Here is a 21,115-nt window from a genome sequence, read left to right as displayed (position 1 = left end):
CCACAAAACTTTAACAGATTCGATGCATTATAACCTGTAGAAATTGGATGAAACATTTTTGGGTTATTGACTGTTATATTCAACTTATCTTCTTTCCTGGAATTTGTTCTCTTTTCAGCAACATCCACCATCGAATTCAGTGCTTTCGTTATATATCTGTTTTCTCACTAAAAGTATCGAGTTTGGCAATGTTAGCATCGTTAAAGACAATTTTATAGTCAACAGACCACACTTTAAATTTATCATTAAATTTCGATTTAATTTCTTTAATCTCAAATAAATGCTTTTTAGATGGCTCAGCTTCCTTTTCTTGTACATATATTTTGTTACTAAATGGGTAAATTTGATCTAACCTGACTATTTTTTCCTTTCTTCGTAGATGAGGCTTCTCAGTAATATCATCATCAAATCTGTAAAAGTAATGTATGTTGGGTACACTCTTTGGTCTTAATCTAGTCTTTTGGAATGCATCTTGGTGGAATTTAAACTCTCATAATCCAATAGCGTTAATTAATTCTGTTATCTTTAATGTAGTGTATCCTCTAATGCCAAGACTTTTGCTTTAGCTTTGAATTCACTTACTTCCAGATTTTCGAGAGTTCTTGTAGGACCTGATAAATTATTTGAAATGATTAAGTTGATAAGATCATCCATTTATTATTATTGCAATAATCACGAAGTTGAAAAATGGGCAGTGGTAAATTATTCAAAACAATTAAATTAATTAAATCATCTTTTCTAAATCTGTTATGTACTTGTAAATTATTGCTTCTGCAATAATCACAAAGTGGAGCGACTGTGAAATCTCTGAGAGAGCCTTCAATTTTATTAGCTTTGCAAAAAAAGAGAATTTTCATTTTCGATGTGACTATTTGTTTCTAAATGTTTTTGAGATCTCCTTTAACTACTTCTTTTCTACACTTACATACTATTTTTTGCCTATTTTCAAGTTGACAAGTCTTGCATCTACTGGCAAGCTTGTCCCTAGATGAATTGCTTAAGTAAAAACAGCCAAGTTCTTTAATTTCTTTACAGCCTATACATTTCATATAATGTTGTTCTCTATTTAACTCTTGTTGTTGTTGTTTGTAAAAATGAAGATAATCCTTCATATCTTTAAACATTGCCATAGGACTCTTTTTTATTATCATATGCTTTTCTATAAAGGATTCTAGTACATTCTTTACAAGCATATGAAAGCTTATCCTTCGCATATTTATCAACTGACTTCTCCACTTCGCATTTTTTACAGTTCTTGTGCACTTCCATTTATTTAGATAAAATTTTCATTAACAATTAAATTTTTTTCCTTAATAAGTGAATCCTTTTTCATGCTGTGGGCTTGATAGCTGTATAGATAAAGTTTTTACACTCTTAATTTTCCTTCTGTCACTAGTATTTCTACTGTGTGTTTTTTATTTCATGAAAAGGAAATTGTAATCTTTAATGACACACTTTTAAGGAAATTGCTGACATATGAATAATTAACAGGCCATGATGGATGCTGATAGTAAAATGTTTGAAGATTTAAAGGTGAACGATTCGTTCAGCTTAAGAGGTAATGAAAAATCTGATGCCTGCTGTTAAAAAGAAAAATTTTAATTTATTAATGTATTTTAATTCTATATAAATGGCACTTGTCGCTAGTTCAGAACTGAACATTTTCGAATTCCTTCAAGAAAGGAAGTACAAATTAAATTTGGGAACATGATTCAATGACATTTGGGTTCCTTTGTTTAATAAAAAGAATGTTTTGATAACAAATGACATTTTGTGCTTCATTCACTATGGAACTGCAGGGACCGTGCTCCTGAACCATGTAAAATTATAAATAATAAAAAGTCTTCTACTTGAATCTTTGTAAAATTATAGCCTTGAAAACAAAGTAATCAGACATGATGATCCTCTTGCTTCAGAGTACGAATACATCCGAAATGAAATAAAATCTTTAGCTCCTCACAATTTAGCTAAAAAGACTTGGAATTGTTTGCCTGTGCAAAACTTCAAGAAACTCATCATGAGTTTATATACCAAAGTTGCTAATGAAATTAAAGATTATTATATAACAAATGAGGATATATTAGTTAACTACCTTAATTACACAGCATCTGTTGAAAAAGAGAAATCTCAAAAAGTTATTGAACAATAAGCAATAGAAATAAAAGCACAAGATCAAGAATTGAAAGAAAATGAAAAAGAATGTTTACAATTAAAAGAAATAATATCTGATGTAGTGGAGATCAGACATTGATACATCGAGAATATACATTGACATATCCGAGCAGTATGCCAAGAAAAATTATTTTAAAGTTGTGGCATATTATCTGAAAATCATCTTTCAAAAAGATTATCAAGCTATAATAGTGGTAGGCCTAAAGATGATAAAATATTTTATGTAAGAAAATATAAATGTACTGATTATTAATTAATAGAGCAAATGCTTAATATTTATTTTGGTGTACACAGAGTAGATAAAAGAAAAGAAATATACAATATGCACTTCTACAGTCTATCTTACTTCACTGAGAAACTGTGTGACCAATCCAACAATATTGTTGATGAAGTAAATGAAAAGAGAAAAAATATTTATGATGAAATTTTAACTGTCCCTGCTGCAGAATTTTAATTTACTCATGTATTTTAATTCTATATAAATGGAGGCACTTATTGATCTAAAGAATAATAAGCTTCCCTATAACAACCAAAATATTCTTGTAATTATTGATGAAAATAATGAACCATGGTTTAAAGCTATAGATGTTGCTCGAATATTAGACTATAAAAAATCTAGGGATACTATTAAAAACATGTGGATGATGAAGATAAACAAAGATTTATAGACACCATACAACAAGGTGTCCAAAATATTGACATAAAAACTATATTTATTAATGAATCTGGATTATATTGCCTAATATTAAAATCCAAAGAAGAAGTAAAAGCATTCAGAAAATGGGTTACACATGAAGTTATACCAGCAATTTGCGAACATGGTGAATATAAGATTGAAAAAAGGGCAGATTGATGCTTATAAATACCAAATAAAATATTTACAAGAATTATGTGAATTGGATAAAAAACATATTGCATATTTGAGGGAAACAGTTAATATGGCTTCTGATGTAATAAACAAAGGAAACAGAGAAATAGATACACTATTACTACATGTTGTTCCTCAAACAAACAATGAAAATATAAGACAAGCTATTGCTGTTTTAAGATTATATAATTTAAATTATGAATAATGTGTCATGTTAGCACAATTAAAAAATGTACAAAGGAAAATCAATATTATCAGGAATATGCACCAAAACAGTGAACAAATTTTAAGAATTGATTATGTGCCAAATTCAATAAGTTTATATCAACGAATGAAAGAAAATTTGAGAACTGTTTGCTATCGAAATTATTTTAGCACTTTGAACAACTATACACAAGTTTTAGAGAGTATTAAGGGGGGCTCCCTTCTAACGCTTCAGCTAGTGCTGTCACTTGTAATATTCATAAGCAATACAGATTTCATCTCCATTGAGATCATAGAAATAGTTTACTTTCATCAGTTAATTGATGTATGAATGTAGATATTATATCATACAATAAAATATAAACCTCTGGAAATGGAAAAAAGAACACATTTACACCGGTGTGTCAGACCCACCATACTTGCTCCGGACACTGCGAGAGGGCTGTACAAGCAATGATCACACGCACGGCACAGCGGACACACCAGGAACCGCGGTGTTGGCCGTCGAATGGCGCTAGCTGCGCAGCATTTGTGCACCGCCGCCGTCAGTGGCAGCCAGTTTGCCGTGGCATAGGGAGCTCCATCGCAGTCTTTAACACTGGTAGCATGCCGCGACAGCGTAGACGTGAACCGTATGTGCAGTTGACGGACTTTGAGCGAGGGCGTATAGTGGACATGCGTGAGGCCGGGTGGACATACCGCCGAATTGCTCAACACGTGGGGCGTGAGGTCTCCACAGTACATCGATGTTGTCGCCAGTGGTCGGCGGAAGGTGCACGTGCCCGTCGACCTGGGACCGGACCGCAGCGACGCACGGATGCACGCCAAGACCGTAGGATCCTACGCAGGGGACCGCACCGCCACTTCCCAGCAAATTAGGGACACTGTTGCTCCTGGGGTATCGGCGAGGACCATTCGCAACCGTCTCCATGAAGCTGGGCTACGGTCCCGCACACCGTTAGGCCGTCTTCCGCTCGCGCCCCAACATCGTGCAGCCCGCCTCCAGTGGTGTCGCGACAGGCGTGAATGGAGGGACGAATGGAGACGTGTCGTCTTCAGCGATGAGAGTCGCTTCTGCCTTGGTGCCAATGATGGTCGTATGCGTGTTTGGCGCCGTGCAGGTGAGCGCCACAATCAGGACTGCATACGACCGAGGCACACAGGGCCAACACCCGGCATCATGGTGTGGGGAGCGATCTCCTACACTGGCCGTACACCACTGGTGATCGTCGATGGGTCACTGAATAGTGCACGGTACATCCAAACCGTCATCGAACCCATCGTTCTACCATTCCTAGACCGGCAAGGGAACTTGCTGTTCCAACAGGACAATGCACGTCCGCATGTATCCCGTGCCACCCAACGTGCTCTAGAAGGTGTAAGTCAACTACCCTGGCCAGGAAGATCTCCGGATCTGTCCCCCATTGAGCATGTTTGGGACTGGATGAAGCGTCGTCTCACGCGGTCTGCACGTCCAGCACGAACGCTGGTCCAACTGAGGCGCCAGGTGGAAATGGCATGGCAAGCCATTCAACAGGATTACATCCAGCATCTCTACGATCGTCTCCATGGGAGAATAGCAGCCTGCATTGCTGCGAAAGGTGGATATACACTGTACTAGTGCCGACATTGTGCATGCTCTGTTGCCTGTGTCTATGTGCCTGTGGTGCTGTCAGTGTGATCATGTGATGTATCTGACCCCAGGAATGTGTCAATAAAGTTTCCCCTTCCTGGGACAATGAATTCACGGTGTTCTTATTTCAATTTCCAGGAGTGTAGATAGAAAGAATAAAAGTGCCAGTTTCCTCATTCGCACAGTTTGGAACATTTAATAGAAACATTTTAATTAAAAATTTATTAAAACAATAGGTGCTGTTGTGTAACACGACCTTAAATATACAACAATACAATAGTGTCAATCACCAACAATTACTTTATCTTTGTTTACCCAACTGTTGTGCGAATTATCAAAGCCCAACCACTTATCATAAACTTTGTCTCCTTTCTCTCTCAGAGCTTTTTCAATGAGATACACATCTGGATATTTCGTTTTACTGTAGCTATTGCTCATAAGAATTACCTTCAATATCTTTCAGTTTATAAGTGATTGGATTAGAATGAATCACATCTTGAATTTAAAAAAATTTCTGTTGACCAATTGGCAGTATATGCTTTTTAAAAAAGTCCTTTAAGTTTACTGGCCCTAACTTTATCTCCTTTTTTAAATTTAGGTTTTTCATTAGACACATGTTACCAATTTTTAAATTTTTCTCGCTAACTTCAATTGGTTCCATTTTATAGTTCGATGAACTGTGTTATTGTATTCACTAACTAGTTTCGAATCTAGATCGATCCATTTGTAATTTCCTTGAAGATCAAATTTCTTCCACATCTTTTCTTTAAGTATTCTGTTAAATTTTTCAACAACAGATGCTTTTAATTCTGAAAAAGTTGAATAATGATAAATATTGTATTTCTTCATCAATTCTTGAAATTCTTTGTTATAGAATTCTTTACCATTATCTGTTTGTAAATTTTTTGGCTTTTTAACTTTGAAAATCATGTCGAATGCATTAGCCACATTCTTACCTGTTTTATCTTTAACTGGAACAGCCCAAGCAAATTTCGAAAAGACATCAATAACAGTCAATAAATATTTATATCCTTTGTTTATTTTTGAAATTCCTTTTAACTTGCATGAATCCATTTTGACTAAGTCAGATGGCCATAAATCATTTATACCAAGAGAAACTACATTTATTCATGTAAAATTATTTCTCACTGGCTTATGTAGCTCATTAATGATTTCTTCACAAATAAAATGGTTGCCACCTCCTACAAAATTTTTTTGACAAATTCACTTTTCTTCTTTTTACAAACTGTGCAAAACCTTCAATTCTTTGCCTACCATTTTTAGTTGTTACTCTGTGTGGATTATGTGTCTCAGTACATTTTTTACACTTCAAACAATGAATGTGATAATCCTTAAGGAATAATGTGAAGTGTGGTTATTCATTTACACACAGATAAAATGTATTAAACTTTAAATTATTTCACCAAACACAATTGTATTCACATCAGCTGGAACTGTTTTAACAGAATCTTTCAATCTTACAGATAGAAAAATTTGATTTGTGTACCTTTATGGATTGATTATTAATATTTATTTGGTATAGCTTATTAGCCACACTTACTGTAATATCAAAGTCATCAAAATTCAAGGTTCTATTCATATTCTCACGAACAACAATAATTCTTTTAAACATGAAATTGTACTCGAAATTGTGCATTTTTTGCTCACCTCCTACCATAAAAGTAAATTCAAATATTTATCATATACTTTATCTTCCAGATTACTTAACTGTTCTAAGTATGGACACAAATCTGTTTTGAGAAATAATCTGAAAAAGCTTTTTCTACTTCTTTTTTGGTAAAATAATTATTGAACTGTGTTAGAATGCTTGCATATTTAGGTTTTGTAACAACATTTAATAGAAAGTCGGCTTCATCTGACACTAACTCACTATCGAAATAATGCTTGTTTGCTGCATCTTTTACATCAACTGGGTCATTTACATTCGCAAGTCTTCTACCTTCAAAACCAATATAACCTCTATTTACTTTAAAAATAACATTAAATTCTTTCTGGAATTGTTTGATTGCATTGGCTATCTTTGGGCCTTCAATTTTTTCTAGGTTGAACACTGGTCCTCTAAGCCCTTCAATTTGACCTATTTCATTTCCAAAAATTTTCATTTATTAAATCAAAAATTTCATTAAACTTACAATTCTCACATAACAATTTTAAAACAAATAGACGCAAATGACCACAAATTACTTCATCAAAATTTTGTATTCTTTCTGTATTGTAGTATAGTTCATTTTTTCCTAAATAGTTAACGAGATGTTTTGGTATATCAGCACGAAATTAATCGAAAACAAATTTTAAATTTTTAGCTTTATAATAACAAATCCAATGAGTACCAATATGATCAGATGTATCTAATTAACTATTCCATATGCATGTTCTTTTGGATGATTCGGTAATTCATCAATCATGTATACACTAGAAAAGTGTTTTATTTTCAATAGTTTTGCAAGTTTTTCTATATCGAAATTACTTAAAGCATTAGGATATTTATCAATCACTTTTTGCAATTTTTTTGCTTTCTTTATTCCCATTCCAGCTTTGTTCTCAATTGCTTGATTATGTCTTTTCTGTTCATCTAATTCTTTATCAGATTTTTTCTTGTTTATGACTGCATTTGCAATTGCTGCAGATCCTCCAGCAAGTGAATCAATTGTTGCTAGATATGGTAATGCAGCTAATAATAATGGAGGAAATCCACCTTCATGCTGTGTTGGTCCTTTACCTTCTTTCTTTCTTGTTAGATATTCAAGAATTTTTTTCACAACAGCAATAGCTAATGTAACAAGTAAATTACCTTCAACTTTCTTTTCTTTTTTTCTCTTTTGAACATCAGTCAAAAATGGTTCAATTGCATTTAATTGTACATTATTCAACTTTATTTTAATTTATTTTGGTTTAGTCTTGCCACTAGGTAGCAAAGTACAATCAATATTAAAATTCTTCATTTATATAGTTTAAAAGTTTAATAAGATGAAATTTTTATATTCCCCATCTATTGTCATCCACACCTATGCCAGTCCTAGCTGAAGTATTCTGAGGAATGCTTCCAATACCTAATTTTTCGTTTTCCATACATTGTTCCTCTAACTGCTGTTGCTGCAACTTCTTCTCCTCATGAAGCATCACTTGCATGCATTCTTTCTTTTGCAGCTAAGTGAAGTTCTTTATCGGCTTAATGTTTTTTTCTAAATCTTTATGAACTTGATAAGCAATATCATGCTGTTTACAAGCTTCATCTAATGGATTTATTCCTGGATCATCACGTGCTACTCTTTCTTCAAGCTTAGTAAATGGCCCACAGTAATTAAATCCAGGTAGATATATTTCAAGCATTGTTACATTATTTAAAACCCAATTGACTAACCCTTTACCATGTTTCTCGCTCTTCCAAAATGTGTGAGGAAGATTATTCAAAAGAGAACCGACTCGTGGAGATAACATCTTGGACTTACTGATAACAAACAGACCTGAACTTTACGACTCTGTAAATGCAGAACAGGGAATCAGTGATCATAAGGCCGTTGCAGCATCCCTGAATATAGAAGTAAATTGGAATATAAAAAAGGGAGGGAGGTTTATCTGTTTAGCAAGAGTAATAGGAGGCAGATTTCAGACTACCTAACAGATCAAAACGAAAAGTTATTTTCCGACACTGACAATGTTGAGTGTTTATGGAAAAAGTTCAAGGCAATCGTAAAATGCGTTTTAGACAGGTACGTGCCGAGTAAAACTGTGAGGGAAGCGGAAAAACCCACCGTGGTTCAACAACAAAGTTAGGAAACTACTGCGAAAGCAAAGAGAGCTTCACTGCAAATTTAAACGCAGCCACAACCTCTCAGACAAACAAAAGATAAGCGATGTCAAAGTTAGCGTAAGGAGGGCTATGCGTGAAGCGTTCAGTGAATTCGAAAGTAAAGTTCTGTGTACCGACTTGACAGAAAAACCTAGGAAGTTCTGGTCTTACGTTAAATCAGTAAGTGGATCGAAACAGTATATCCAGACACTCTAGGAAGATAATGGCATTGAAACAGAGAATGACACTCGTAAAGCTGAAATACTAAACACCTTTTTACAAAGCTGTTTCACAGAGGAAGACCGCACTGCAGTTCCTTCTCTAAATCCTCACACGAAGCTAACAATGGCTGACATCGAAATAAGTTTCCGAGGAATAGGAAAGCAACTGAAACCACTCAACAGAGGAAAGAGCACAGGGCCTCACGGGATACCAATTCGATTCTACACCGAGTACGCGAAAGAACTTGCCCCCCTTCTAACAGCCATTTACCGCAAGTCTCTAGAGGAATGGAAGGTTCCAAATGATTGGAAAAGAGCACAGGTAGTTCCAGTTTTCAACAAGGGTCGTCGAGCAGATGCGCAAAACCATAGGCCTATATCTCTGACATCGATCTCTTGTAGAATTTTAGAACATGTTATTTGCTCACGTATCATGTCATTTATGGAAACCCAGAATCTACTCTGTAGGAATCAACATGGATTCCGGAAACAGCGATCGTGTGAGATCCAACTCGCTTTATTTGTTCATGAGACCCAGAAAATATTAGATATAGAGTCCCAGGTAGATGCTATTTTCCTTGACTTCCGGAACGTGTTCGATACAGTTCCCCACTGTCACCTGATAAACAATGTAAGAGCCTACGGAATATCAGACCAGCTGTGTGGCTGGGTTGAAGAGTTTTTAGCAAACAGAACACAGCATGTTGTTCTCAATGGAGAACCTCCTACAGACGTTAAAGTAATCTCTGGTGTGCCACAGGGGAGTGTTATGGGACCATTGCTTTTCACAATATATATAAATGACCTAGTAGATAGTGTCAGAAGTTCCAATGCAGCTTTTCGCGGATGATTCTGTAGTATAAAGAGAAGTTGCAGCATTAGAAAATTGTAGCGAAATGCAGGAAGATCTGCAGCGGATAGGCACTTGGTGCAGGTAGTGGCAACTGACCCTTAACATAGACAAATGTAATGTATTGCGAATACATAGGAAAAAGGTTCCTTTATTGTATGATTATATGATAGTGGAACAAACACTGGTGGCAGTTACTTCTGTAAAATATCTGGGAGTATGCATACGGAACGATTTGAAGTGGAATCATCATATAAAATTAATTGTTGGTAAGGCGGGTGCCAGGTCGAAATTCATTGGAAGAGTCCTTAGAAAATGTAGTCCATCAACAAAGGAGGTGGCTTACAAAACACTCGTTCAACCTATACTTAAGTATTGCTCATCAGTGTGGGTTCCGTACTGGTTCGGGTTGACAGAGGAGATAGAGAAGAGCCAAAGAAGAGTGGCGCGTTTCGTCACAGGGTTACTTGGTAAGCGTGATAGCGTTACAGAGATGTTTAATAAACTCAAGTGGCAGACTCTGCCAGAGAGGCGCTGTGCATCGCTGTGTAGCTTGCTGTCCAGGTTTCGAGAGGGTGCGTTTCTGGATGAGGTATCGAATATATTGCTTCCCCCTGCTTATACCTCCCGAGGAGATCACGAATGTACAATTAGAGAGATTCGAGCGCGCAAAGAGGCTTTCTGGCAGTCGTTCTTCCTGCAAACCATACGCGACTGGAAACGGAAAGGGAGGTAATGACAGTGGCACGTAAAGCGCCCTCCACCACACACCGTTAGGTGGCTTGCGGAGTATAAATGTAGATGTAGACGTAGATGTAAATCAGCAACGTTACATTTAAGACTGGAAAAAAGTCTTATCTAGAATTAAGTCGACTATGTGAACGTGCCCCACACATGGGTATGTTAACCCGACTATGGAGACCTGTTTATGCATATAATAGAACACAATTGTGAATAAACAAAACACATCGATAATATTTTCGAAATACGTTTTATTTGCATAAAACAAAATGGGAGTGCTACTTCCACCGATTAAGATGGTAAAACAGCAATTTTACTGGCAGTAAACAAGGTTTCGGCCTACTTCCATTTGTTATCATAACATGGTCCACATAGAAATATGAATGTTAAAGGCTTATCGATCATCACTGTCTGAATTGTAATTTATGCACGCAAACTGTAAGGTGATCCAACATGGGACGAAGTTCAGCACCGGTCGTAAGTTCTTAATACATTTAATGCATTAAACAGTTAGAAGAAAGGGCAGCATCGGTTGTAAATTTTTAACACGTTTAGTGCGATGCTGGCCTTCCTCCTATGTTGGCTCTCGTTCGCGAAGTACACAGGTCCTGAAGGACACACACACACACACACACACACACACACACACACTATACAGCGTGGTCCATTGTTAGTGACGGGGCCAAATATCTCACGAAATAAGCGTCAAACAAAGAAACTACAAAGGACGAAACTTGTCTAGCTTGAAGGGGGAAACAAGATGGCGCTCTGGTTGGCCAGCTAGATGGCGCTGCCATATGTCAAACGGATATCAACTGCGTTCTTTTAAATAGGTACCCCCATTTTTTATTACATATTCGTGTAGTACGTAAATAAAATGAATGTTTTAGTTGGACCACTTTTTTCTCTTTGTGATAGATGGCTCTGTAATAGCCACAAACGTGTAAGTGCGTGGTATCACGTAACATTCTACCAGTTCGGACGGTATTTACTTCGTGATACATTACCCGTCTTAAAATGGGCCGTTTACCAATTGCGGAAAAGGACGATATCGTGTTGATGTCTGGCTATTGTGATCAAAATGCCCAACGGGCATGTGCTATGTATGCTGCTCGGTATCCTGGACGACATCATCCAAGTGTCCGGACCGTTCACGGGATAGGAAGTGTTCAGCCAAATGTGAAACGTCAACCACGACCTTCAACAAATGATGATGCCCAAGTATGTGTTTTAGCCGCCGTCGCAGATGATCCGCACATCAGTAGCAGACAAATTGCGCGAGAATCGGGAATCTCAAAAACGTCGTCGTTGAGAATGCTACATCAACATCGATTGCACCCTTACCATATTTCTATGCACCAGGAATTGCACGGTGACGACTATGAACGTTGTCTACCAACAGCGGTACCGTAAACCGGCATGATATTTCTTTATTGGGCAACGGAAAATCCACAATGGCTGCGACAAGTGGAACATTGCAAACTTGGCGGGTTAATGTATGGTGCGGCATTATGGGGGGAAGGATAATTGGCCCCCAATTTATCGATGGCAATCTAAATGCTGAATGTATCCTGATTTCCTACGTAATGTTCTACCGATGTTACTACAAGATGTTTCACTGCATGACAGAATGGCGATGTACTAGCAATTTGATGGATGTCCGGCACATAGCTCGCGTGCGGTTGAAGCGGTATTGAATAGCATATTTCATGACAGGTCAATTGGTCGTCGAAGCACCATACCCTGGCCCGCACGTTCACCGGATTTGACGTCCCCGAATTTCTTTCTGTGGGGAAAGTTGAAGGATATTTGGTATCGTGATCCACCGACAACGCCTGACAACATGCGTCAGCGCATTGTTAATGCATGTGAAACATTACGGAAGGCGAACTATTCCCTGTTGAGAGGAATGTCTTTACACATATTGCCAAATGCATTGAGATTGATTGACATCATTTTGAGCATTTATTGCATTAATGAGGTATTTACAGGTAATCACGCTGTAACAGCATGTGTTCTCAGAAATGGTAAGTTCACAAAGGTACATGTATCACATTGGAACAACCGAAATAAAATGTTCAAATGTACCTACGTTCTTTACTTTAACTTAGAAAACCTACCTGTTACCAACTGTTCGTCTAAAATTGTGAGCCATATGTTTGTGACTACTACAGCGCCATCTATCACAAAGCGAAAGAAGTGGTCCAACTAAAGCATTCATATTTCTTTATGTACTACACGAATATGTAATAAAAAATGGGGGTTGCTATTTAAAAAAACGTAGTTGATACCTGTTTGACCTATGGGAGCGCCATCCTTGGGCCAATCATAGCACCATCTGGCTTCCTCCTTCAAGCTAGCACCCTATATATATATATATATATATATATATATATATATATATATATATATATATATATATGTGTGTGTGTGTGTGTGTGTGTGTGTGTGTGTGTGTGTGTGTGTGTGTGCTTTCTGTGACAGAATCATCTTGGGCCCACCTTTTTACATCTATGGACATACTTGATATGTTTTTGACTGGTTGTATCGTTTGAAGCGGTAATTACAATTTTCATCCTCTTACCCTCTTCATCAAACTGCTGCAGGCTATAAGAGAAAGGAATGAAATGAAATGATCCAATATCATTGATGGTCCAGAGTTGCCATCTGGGGAGGTACGCCAGCTGAGTTGCAAATCTTTTCAGTTAACAACACATTGGGCGACTTGCATGTTGATGATGATGAAATGATGAGTACAACATAACGTCTAGTCCCCGAGAGGAGAAAATCTCTGACCTAGCTGAGAATCAAATGCAGGTCTGCTGCATAGCAGTCAGATAAGTTGGTTGATCTGGGGGCAGGGACCAAGCAGCATCAGTCCCATAGGATGAGGTAAGGATGTGGAAGGAAATCGGCCATGCCCATTCAAGGGAAACATGCCGGAATTTTCCTGAAGTGATATAGGGAAATCACTGAAAACCTAAATCAGGACGGCCGGACGTGGGTTTGAACCACCGACTCCCAAATGCGAGTCCAGTGTGCTAACCACTGTGCCACCTCTCTTGGTGGGGTAGTCAGATGCGGTGACGACTCAGCTAAGGGGGCGGACAAGAAAAAAGAAAAAGAATTGGGTGGGACATTCGTTGAGACAGGAGTGCTTGCCAACAGACACTTTGAAAGGACTAGTGTAGATTGAGAGGAAGGAGAACGTACAAGAACGGTAGACGACGTAAAGGGAAGTGGAAATTACACGGGATAGGAGAGAATGTCAGGAGGCAGGAGAGAATGGAGAGTAAAACACGTGAAAACCTGCCTTTGGGCAGAACACTAATGATGACCTTTAGAGCAGGCCTATCCAAGTTTTCCCTTGTTCTCGCATGTAGAAATTTCTTGCCCTCATCAGTCTTTTCTCTCATAGAACTAGTTATTTCTGCATGAAATTCATTACATTCAAATAGATTTTCTTAGCAAGTTCTTCCTTTTATTCCCCTGTGCCCTCAGGTAATAGTTAGATAGCAGTGCAAAATAGTGTGCAAACGCGCCCGAACAGATTTGCGTAAGTGTGCCCCATTACCATCTTTCATTACTTTCTAAACTACAGCAGTAGCTTTTAGGCTTTAGAATTACAAAAATGCACCTTGCAAACTAGAATAATCTCCTGTAAACGAACGTATATTTATCTGGTTTCATTTCTAAAAGGTATGCTTCCTAGGAGCTTCAATACTTGAGTAACAAAAAGTACTCACCCTGCACAAAAACACAAATATGTTCTTCACGTTAAGAAGTTCACTCGATGGTGCCGTGAAGTTTGAGAGAGCGCTCAGTAGATGGCAGTGCTAATCTTCAATTGTCGGCAGCGCTCTAGCAAGAATGGGTCCCGAGAAAAGCGCCGTGTGCATGATGACCTTAATTCAGTGAGGAAGAGACTCTACAAGTTTCTTCACGAATGCAAATTCCACCTGAAGCCACTCATCCATAAGTAAATCCGTTCAGCTATAAAATTGCGAAGATGATGAGTACTACATTTGCACCTACTGCCACAAAGAGTCGCAGACTTTTTTTTCTAGAGTTAAGATCAGGTGACTTAGCGGGCCAGTCGAAAAGCGATAGACTGATTGAGTGTTGGTGGAACCAGAAACGCAAGCTTGCTGTCGTGCAGGAGTACCATGGAGATGTACGGGGTGATTCAAAGAAATGGGATATTTTAGATATTGGGCACAAGACGGTCCTACAGAGCTACACCAGCTTCCAATGCACTGCAAGAAAATTACTATGTGATGCGCTTTGTCTCCATACGATGCGACAGACCATTTTTTTGAGGTCTAGAATGGCCATATGATTACAGTCCCATCGAATATTTACGTCGCCGTGCATGAAACCTATGTTGTGCAACAATTTCAGATAATTCCACATTTTGCTGACGGCCTGGTTTCAGCAAGATGGAGAAATGTCACACATTGAACGAATATCGATGGCTGCTGCACGTCAATTGTTTGGGGAACGTGTAATTTCGAGAAATGGTGGCATTCAGTGGTCTACCAGATCCTCGGATGTGTCAGCTTGTGATTTTTTTTTTTTTTTTGTGAGGTCACCTTCAAAGCAAAGTGTTCTTTAGTCGACCTGCGACAACGGAAGAAACGAAACCCGAGAGCTGAGAAGCAGCTGCAGAAGTTCCAGTTGTAACAATGTAACGAAGAGACTGCAGGAATGTTTACATAGAAAAGTATCTCATGTGCAAGATGTCACCTTAAAAAAATAAACTGTACTGTACGCAGTCTAAAACGAGAATTCATTCACTTTTAAATCACATCAATAAATATTTTAAAAAATTGCTTCCATGAAATTATTTCATTTTCAAAATTTCCCACTTCTTTGAATCACCGTGTACAAGGAAGTGCAACACGTGATCATTGAGAGTCTTGAAAGAAGCATTCTACTTCATCTTGGACTTAATCTGAATGGTGAAGCCAAAACATGGTAATAAAAACGCCCTCAGAACACCTCAGAACCATATATGACCTGAACTGCACCTTGTAACCAGTGATGGTTAAATGCCCTATTCGGACGCTCACGCACTCTAAGCATTATATAATTTGAAAAGAAGCAAAACTGGGACTTTTTGGAACGCATTGAACGTCTTCAACCAGATGCTGCGTAGTTTTGGTGTTAGTTGGTCCACTGATGATGTGCAACTTTATGTGCCTGTTGTATCTATGGTCGTGTGTGATGTACCTGACTCCACATATCGACTGCAATGTTTGACAAAGTTCACACCGAAGCTGGTAGAGATGCACCTGCATTCACTGATAGGAGAAATTTCACTCACTTTGAGATTAATTGATTTTCACAAGACATGGGATCCGTCCCCAGTCCCTGTCATTTGAGTTCTTTTCACAAGTACTATTCTTATTACATGTTGCAAGGCTGTGACTGGTACAGTATTCCCAGCGGATGCACTGGACAGGTCACATCTATACATCAGTCATTGGGCAACTTCATTCATGGTAAGGTCATGAGCTTGTCCACTTGTGATAATACCTTTCATCCATTCTGACGAAGATGTCTCCATGTCGACCCATCTTACTACACTGACAAGTGCGTCCATACAGCTAACTTCTTCATGTACAACACTTCACTTCCATGGCTTAACACGGCAGTCCAGGGTCACGTGAGTGCCTTGTAGTGGTTGTCCGCCATGTAAAACTTTTTTATTGGGTGACTAATCTTTTATCTACTGGACTTATATGTACTTGCGTTAGGTGAATTATTCGGCATGAATTCATTAATTGGAAAATAATTGCTTCAAGATTCATTGTAATTTGTGTGTGTGGCAGCGAATATGTTATATTGTTCAACATAGTTTGACGATACATGTTTGTTGCAGCAAGCAGTATTGAGGAAATTGCAGCACATACACCAACTGTCATCGAGTACTCGAGTGATACAAGCTTAGAGGACTACTCGTGTGTCAACACTTGGACTGTGAAGGGATTGAAGAGACTGTGCGTAGGAACAAGAATTGAGTCGGCTGTCTTAACCCATCAGAATTCCAGCAAATGGTGCATGGTCCTTACGAAGACATCCAACGAACTTCATTTATGTTTTTTGCTAAAAAAGAGTGAAACTAATAAGGTACTGAGAGCAAAGCTGAAAGCCGACGAGATTCTCCCAAATGGTGCAATACGTGAAGCATTTCCATGCAAATGGTATAACTTGAAGGAAGGAGAGAAATCAGAAACACGGGTCATTAGGAAAACAGACACTGCTGGACAGAACTACAGTGAAAATGAGATAGTACTAAAGTGTGAAGTATGCATACAGTACATTATTCAGGACGAGCTGCCAGTGGCAAATGCAGCAGAACCAAACGCTAGTATAGTGAGGGACCTGGATGAGATGTTGCACAAAGCAGTCCACACAGACTTTGAGCTGCACGCAGAAGGTAATGTTCTGAAAGTACACAGGGCCCTACTGTCAGTACGGAGCCCATACTTTGCTGCCATGCTGCAGCCTCACACGAAGGAAGCAAAGGATGGTTGTGTGCAGGTGACGGATGTGAAGCTGGAGGTACTGAAGCAGGTTCTGTTGTTTATGTACACGGGTGTAGCTCCGGCTCTCAGCAGCGTGTCATGGGATCTGTTGACAGCTGCGGATACGTACCAGCTGCAGCAGCTGAAGCGCCAGTGCGAGACCCATATCGCCAGCTGTTTGAATGTGGACAACGCTGCCGCAACTGCACTCTACGCCTCTGTTTTCTCCTGCGACCTGCTGTGGGATCGTGCTATCCTCTTCATCAAGCGCAACCTCTGCCGCGTGATGCGCACCGTTGGGTGGGCTGAGACTGTAGCTGCACATCCGGAAGTCATACAGCGTATCAGCGAGATGATGGAATGAGTCGATGAGAGGTAACTAATTATTTTCACCGCTTATGTAAACTTTCCATTGGTGGAAACACAGGTATACAGGTGTATCATAAGTTGGGATTAAAATGAATTTTTCACAGACTGCAACTGGATGAGTTCCAATTTTTTATTGGGACATATTACAATAAAATAAATAAATAATAAATAATTTGAATACCACGTAATTGTATCCTGAGACATATTCATTCTTACTCTTAGCTTCTGCTACACTCCTCAAGTGCTGAATATGTTCAGTGTATCATCTCTGATTGCAATTACACCGAAATAATGGTTATATTTCAGTATTTAAAATCAAATCTGAGGACAGGAAGTACAATATATTTTTTACTTGTTTTCATGTCATCAGTCTTCCTGAAAGTTCGTTGCAGCTTGATGATTTGTATATTCCATTTTTTACGTGGATTCTCCTGGACTGTATGATGCAGGGGAAGTACTGGTTTTCTTAAAATTAATTTCTTTGGAATTCTTGTTATTAAGATTTGCTTATATAATCTGAATTACAAAACATTACTTTTGACCATTTGCCTGAATTTTGCATCTACAGTCATACAACTCCATACTAGCAGCGTGTCGTCTTTACAATACAGGGTGTGGCAAACATTTTGTCACAGATATTCATAGACATTAAGAGATTAACAAAAATATTATTTGAGTTTTGTGAATGTTGTCAGTAATCTTTAAATCATATATTTTCAATCTACAATATTGTATCTCATTGATCTTTGTTCAGGCATAAATAAATGAAAATTAACAACTTACAATGAAATTGTAATTTTATATTGCGATTAGGAAAACTGAAAAAATGTCTTAATATTTGGTTTGGATGTGGGAAACACACACACACACTGTGTGTGTGTGTGTGTGTGTGTGTGTGTGTGTGTGTGTGTGTGTGTGTGTGTGTATGTATATACATGCACTAGTGCTATTTATACAAATATTATTTCAAAAGAAAATTATAAAAAATTAGCTGAACCCTTTGTCATGATAGTAAATAGTGAAATGATTGATAGTACCCTGCAACATGATATTAAACGAACAAAACCTGACAAAATCATGTGCATAGCGAAAAGCTAATATAACATTTGTCTCACAACTTTCCCTAGATTCAGTATAAAAACTTTCCCTTGACTAATGGATCTCTTAGTTTCAGTGCATTGTTGGAAAGTCCTAGATAAAAAGAAAATAGTGACTAAGTTTACAGATACCACTCACACTAGAGATAAAATAATGTATGGCCACAACAACCCAGAAAAAATATTGATGGCTGAGGTATGAAACCTGTTTTTCTCTTTCGAGCTGTGACCAAGTTTCACACATAGTGTAAACTATAAAGCAATGTGTAGCTCCCTCTAGCCTCTAAGATAGAGCTAAGGAGGATCAACTCTGCTAAGGATTGGATGGTGACCCTTCATCCTCCAGGCAAGGTGATCATCACTACACAATTTTTGTCAGTTGTATATATTTGCACATCACATTTTAGTAGAAACCTCACAGTTTACCTAAGACAGCATATGACACCTTGGCTGAGAGCGTGTTCTACATTTTCGATGGGAACTTTCAATAATCCTTTTAAAAGAAAATTTTTGTGTGATTAACATCAGACATTTGACTTTTGTTAGTTGCATACTGAAGCTTCTTTTCAGCAGTAATATAATTGTGAACTAAGTTACTCACAATATCAGGTTGCGGTAGAAAGAGACCACCCACATAAAATTTTTTTAATTAGATTCAGCATTTGACATGGAACTTACACTCAGACTCTACTTGTATTTTCTGCTATGTCATCATTACACTTACAGTTTATATCTTTCAGCAATGGTCACTTTCAAAAGTACCTTAAATCCATGTCTCACAGGTATGAAAACCTGCTATTGATTAGTAACTAATAGACGTCTTTTCCAGAGTATCAATTTCAATTTTTTCACCCAAATCAGTCTCATTAGTGCAGTAGTTTGGCATCTCAATCAAGTAAAGAGTTTGTATGTCAGAGCAAAGTCAAGTAATCTATTGACCTGATCTTTCATGAGTCTAGTGATGTATGAAATGCTTGGACAAAACCACTTCTTCATCATATGTTCTTAAGAATAAGGTACTCTGGAAATGAGTATTCAATCAAAAACTTTTATGAAGTGTTTTGACATATACTGTCTTCCACTTTGTGAGAACAAATTTGATAAATTTTGAAGGTAGGTGATGATGTAATATGATGCTCTGGTACCCTGCAGAACTTCAGTAACATATTTACCGAATAGTTTGAGAGGCACCCACATGCCTTGCTCATACTGTGGCATCAAGCAGTCAGGCCTGCAAGATGAGTGGTCTGCCAAGCGAGTGGATTCATTCTTATTTATCGTGTAACATGAGCTCTAGTACTCACAATTAAGTTATATTTTATTCTCCTGTATTAATATTACGCAACGGAAACGGATAACATACATCTGACTATTAGTAATTTACACAACTCTGGCTGTTCACTATGCACTGGCAATACCACATTTTCTTTCTTAGCCAATTGCTTTGATCAACATGTGGCCATCGCACTGAATATGGATGGCGCACACATTATAAATTCTAGATATCATGACAACATACAATTCGAGGGAAAAGGCCACCAATCTTTTTCTTTTCGCTATCTATTTTATTCCGATAAATTCTATAAGCTAAACACACCATTACATTTTCTCCAACAATTACACATGAGAAACTCCGCCCAGTGGGCATGGCCTTACATTGGTGATTCTCTATCTTATGGTCTCGTAATTATCTAACACTACAGTGCACTTTCTGGATAGGATGGTGGATCTTTTGCTATATCTCACACTTCGACTCTCACATCCATCATCACGAAAATTTCCTCCAGACCGAATGGTACAAAAGGAACATGCATAACCCACTACCTCTGAACCTATCTTGCTACTCTCCCATGCAAACCACACATACTTAAATTACATGAAATACACTACACTGGCAACATGGAATCCAGCACAAGAAATAGTCACAACGTTATAATCACTTTCAGCTTTCCCACTTCAATTTGTATTCATCCCAGTTTCACACGACACTGCCCCACTTGGTAACTTTTCTTTCCTACTATGAACTCTGGGGGATATATGCACATCTTCCTGTGCAATGCAAGCCAAGTGGCGTTGCTGCATAGACGGCTGACTCACCTTGCTTCACTCTCAGAGTATTACAGTTTGAATCAAGCGTCACACGGAAACATAACACGCAAAGTAATATTAAAAACATATTCATCACACACGCGAGTCCTCAACTGATACCATGGATGAGTACTTCTCCTTATCCTTTGTCTCATCCACAGATTGAGACTCACACAGTACTCACCACGTGGAAGTACTCGTCTCTAATTTCAAGTCCTGCATACGCCATTTCTTAAATTTTTCCATCTTATAGTACACACGCCAGTAATTCAGCTTAACTTATGCACTCGGAAGTATTTCAACTTCTTGCTACACGTGGTTTCATAGTGACCGTTGGTCACTTCCGACGATTACTACGATCCCCTTAATATTACCTGCCTGACATTTAATTCTCCCCACAAGAGTCCCTGAACTAGAGAAATTATTATTCCAAACTACTCTTAAGTATTCCACATGCATACCATTCTATCCACTCTTTTGTCTTTACGGAGCACACCTAAGACAGGTCTTACCAACACAAGATCCAGAGCC

The 21,115-nt window shown here is 38.1% G+C and overlaps 2 protein-coding genes across 2 annotated transcripts in view; both read left to right on the top strand.

The window, feature by feature from the left end:
* LOC126210536 (speckle-type POZ protein-like) overlaps positions 1-18,149 on the top strand; it is an 88,336-nt gene extending 70,187 nt beyond the window's left edge. Inside the window, exon 3 of the mRNA XM_049939787.1 lies at positions 16,385-18,149. Within this exon, the coding sequence (XP_049795744.1) occupies positions 16,385-17,394 (1,010 nt within the window). The 3' untranslated portion in view covers positions 17,395-18,149. The remainder of the gene's footprint in view (positions 1-16,384) is intronic.
* LOC126210534 (UDP-glucosyltransferase 2-like) overlaps positions 1-21,115 on the top strand; it is a 706,192-nt gene that overhangs the window by 551,478 nt on the left and 133,599 nt on the right. The gene's annotated exons all lie outside the window — the stretch shown is intronic.

This window comes from Schistocerca nitens, chromosome 10, assembly GCF_023898315.1.
Source record: "Schistocerca nitens isolate TAMUIC-IGC-003100 chromosome 10, iqSchNite1.1, whole genome shotgun sequence".
In the NCBI taxonomy this organism is placed as follows: domain Eukaryota; kingdom Metazoa; phylum Arthropoda; class Insecta; order Orthoptera; family Acrididae; genus Schistocerca; species Schistocerca nitens.
The sequence above is the reverse complement of the archived record's forward strand: the minus strand, read 5'-3'. Positions and strand labels throughout refer to the sequence as shown.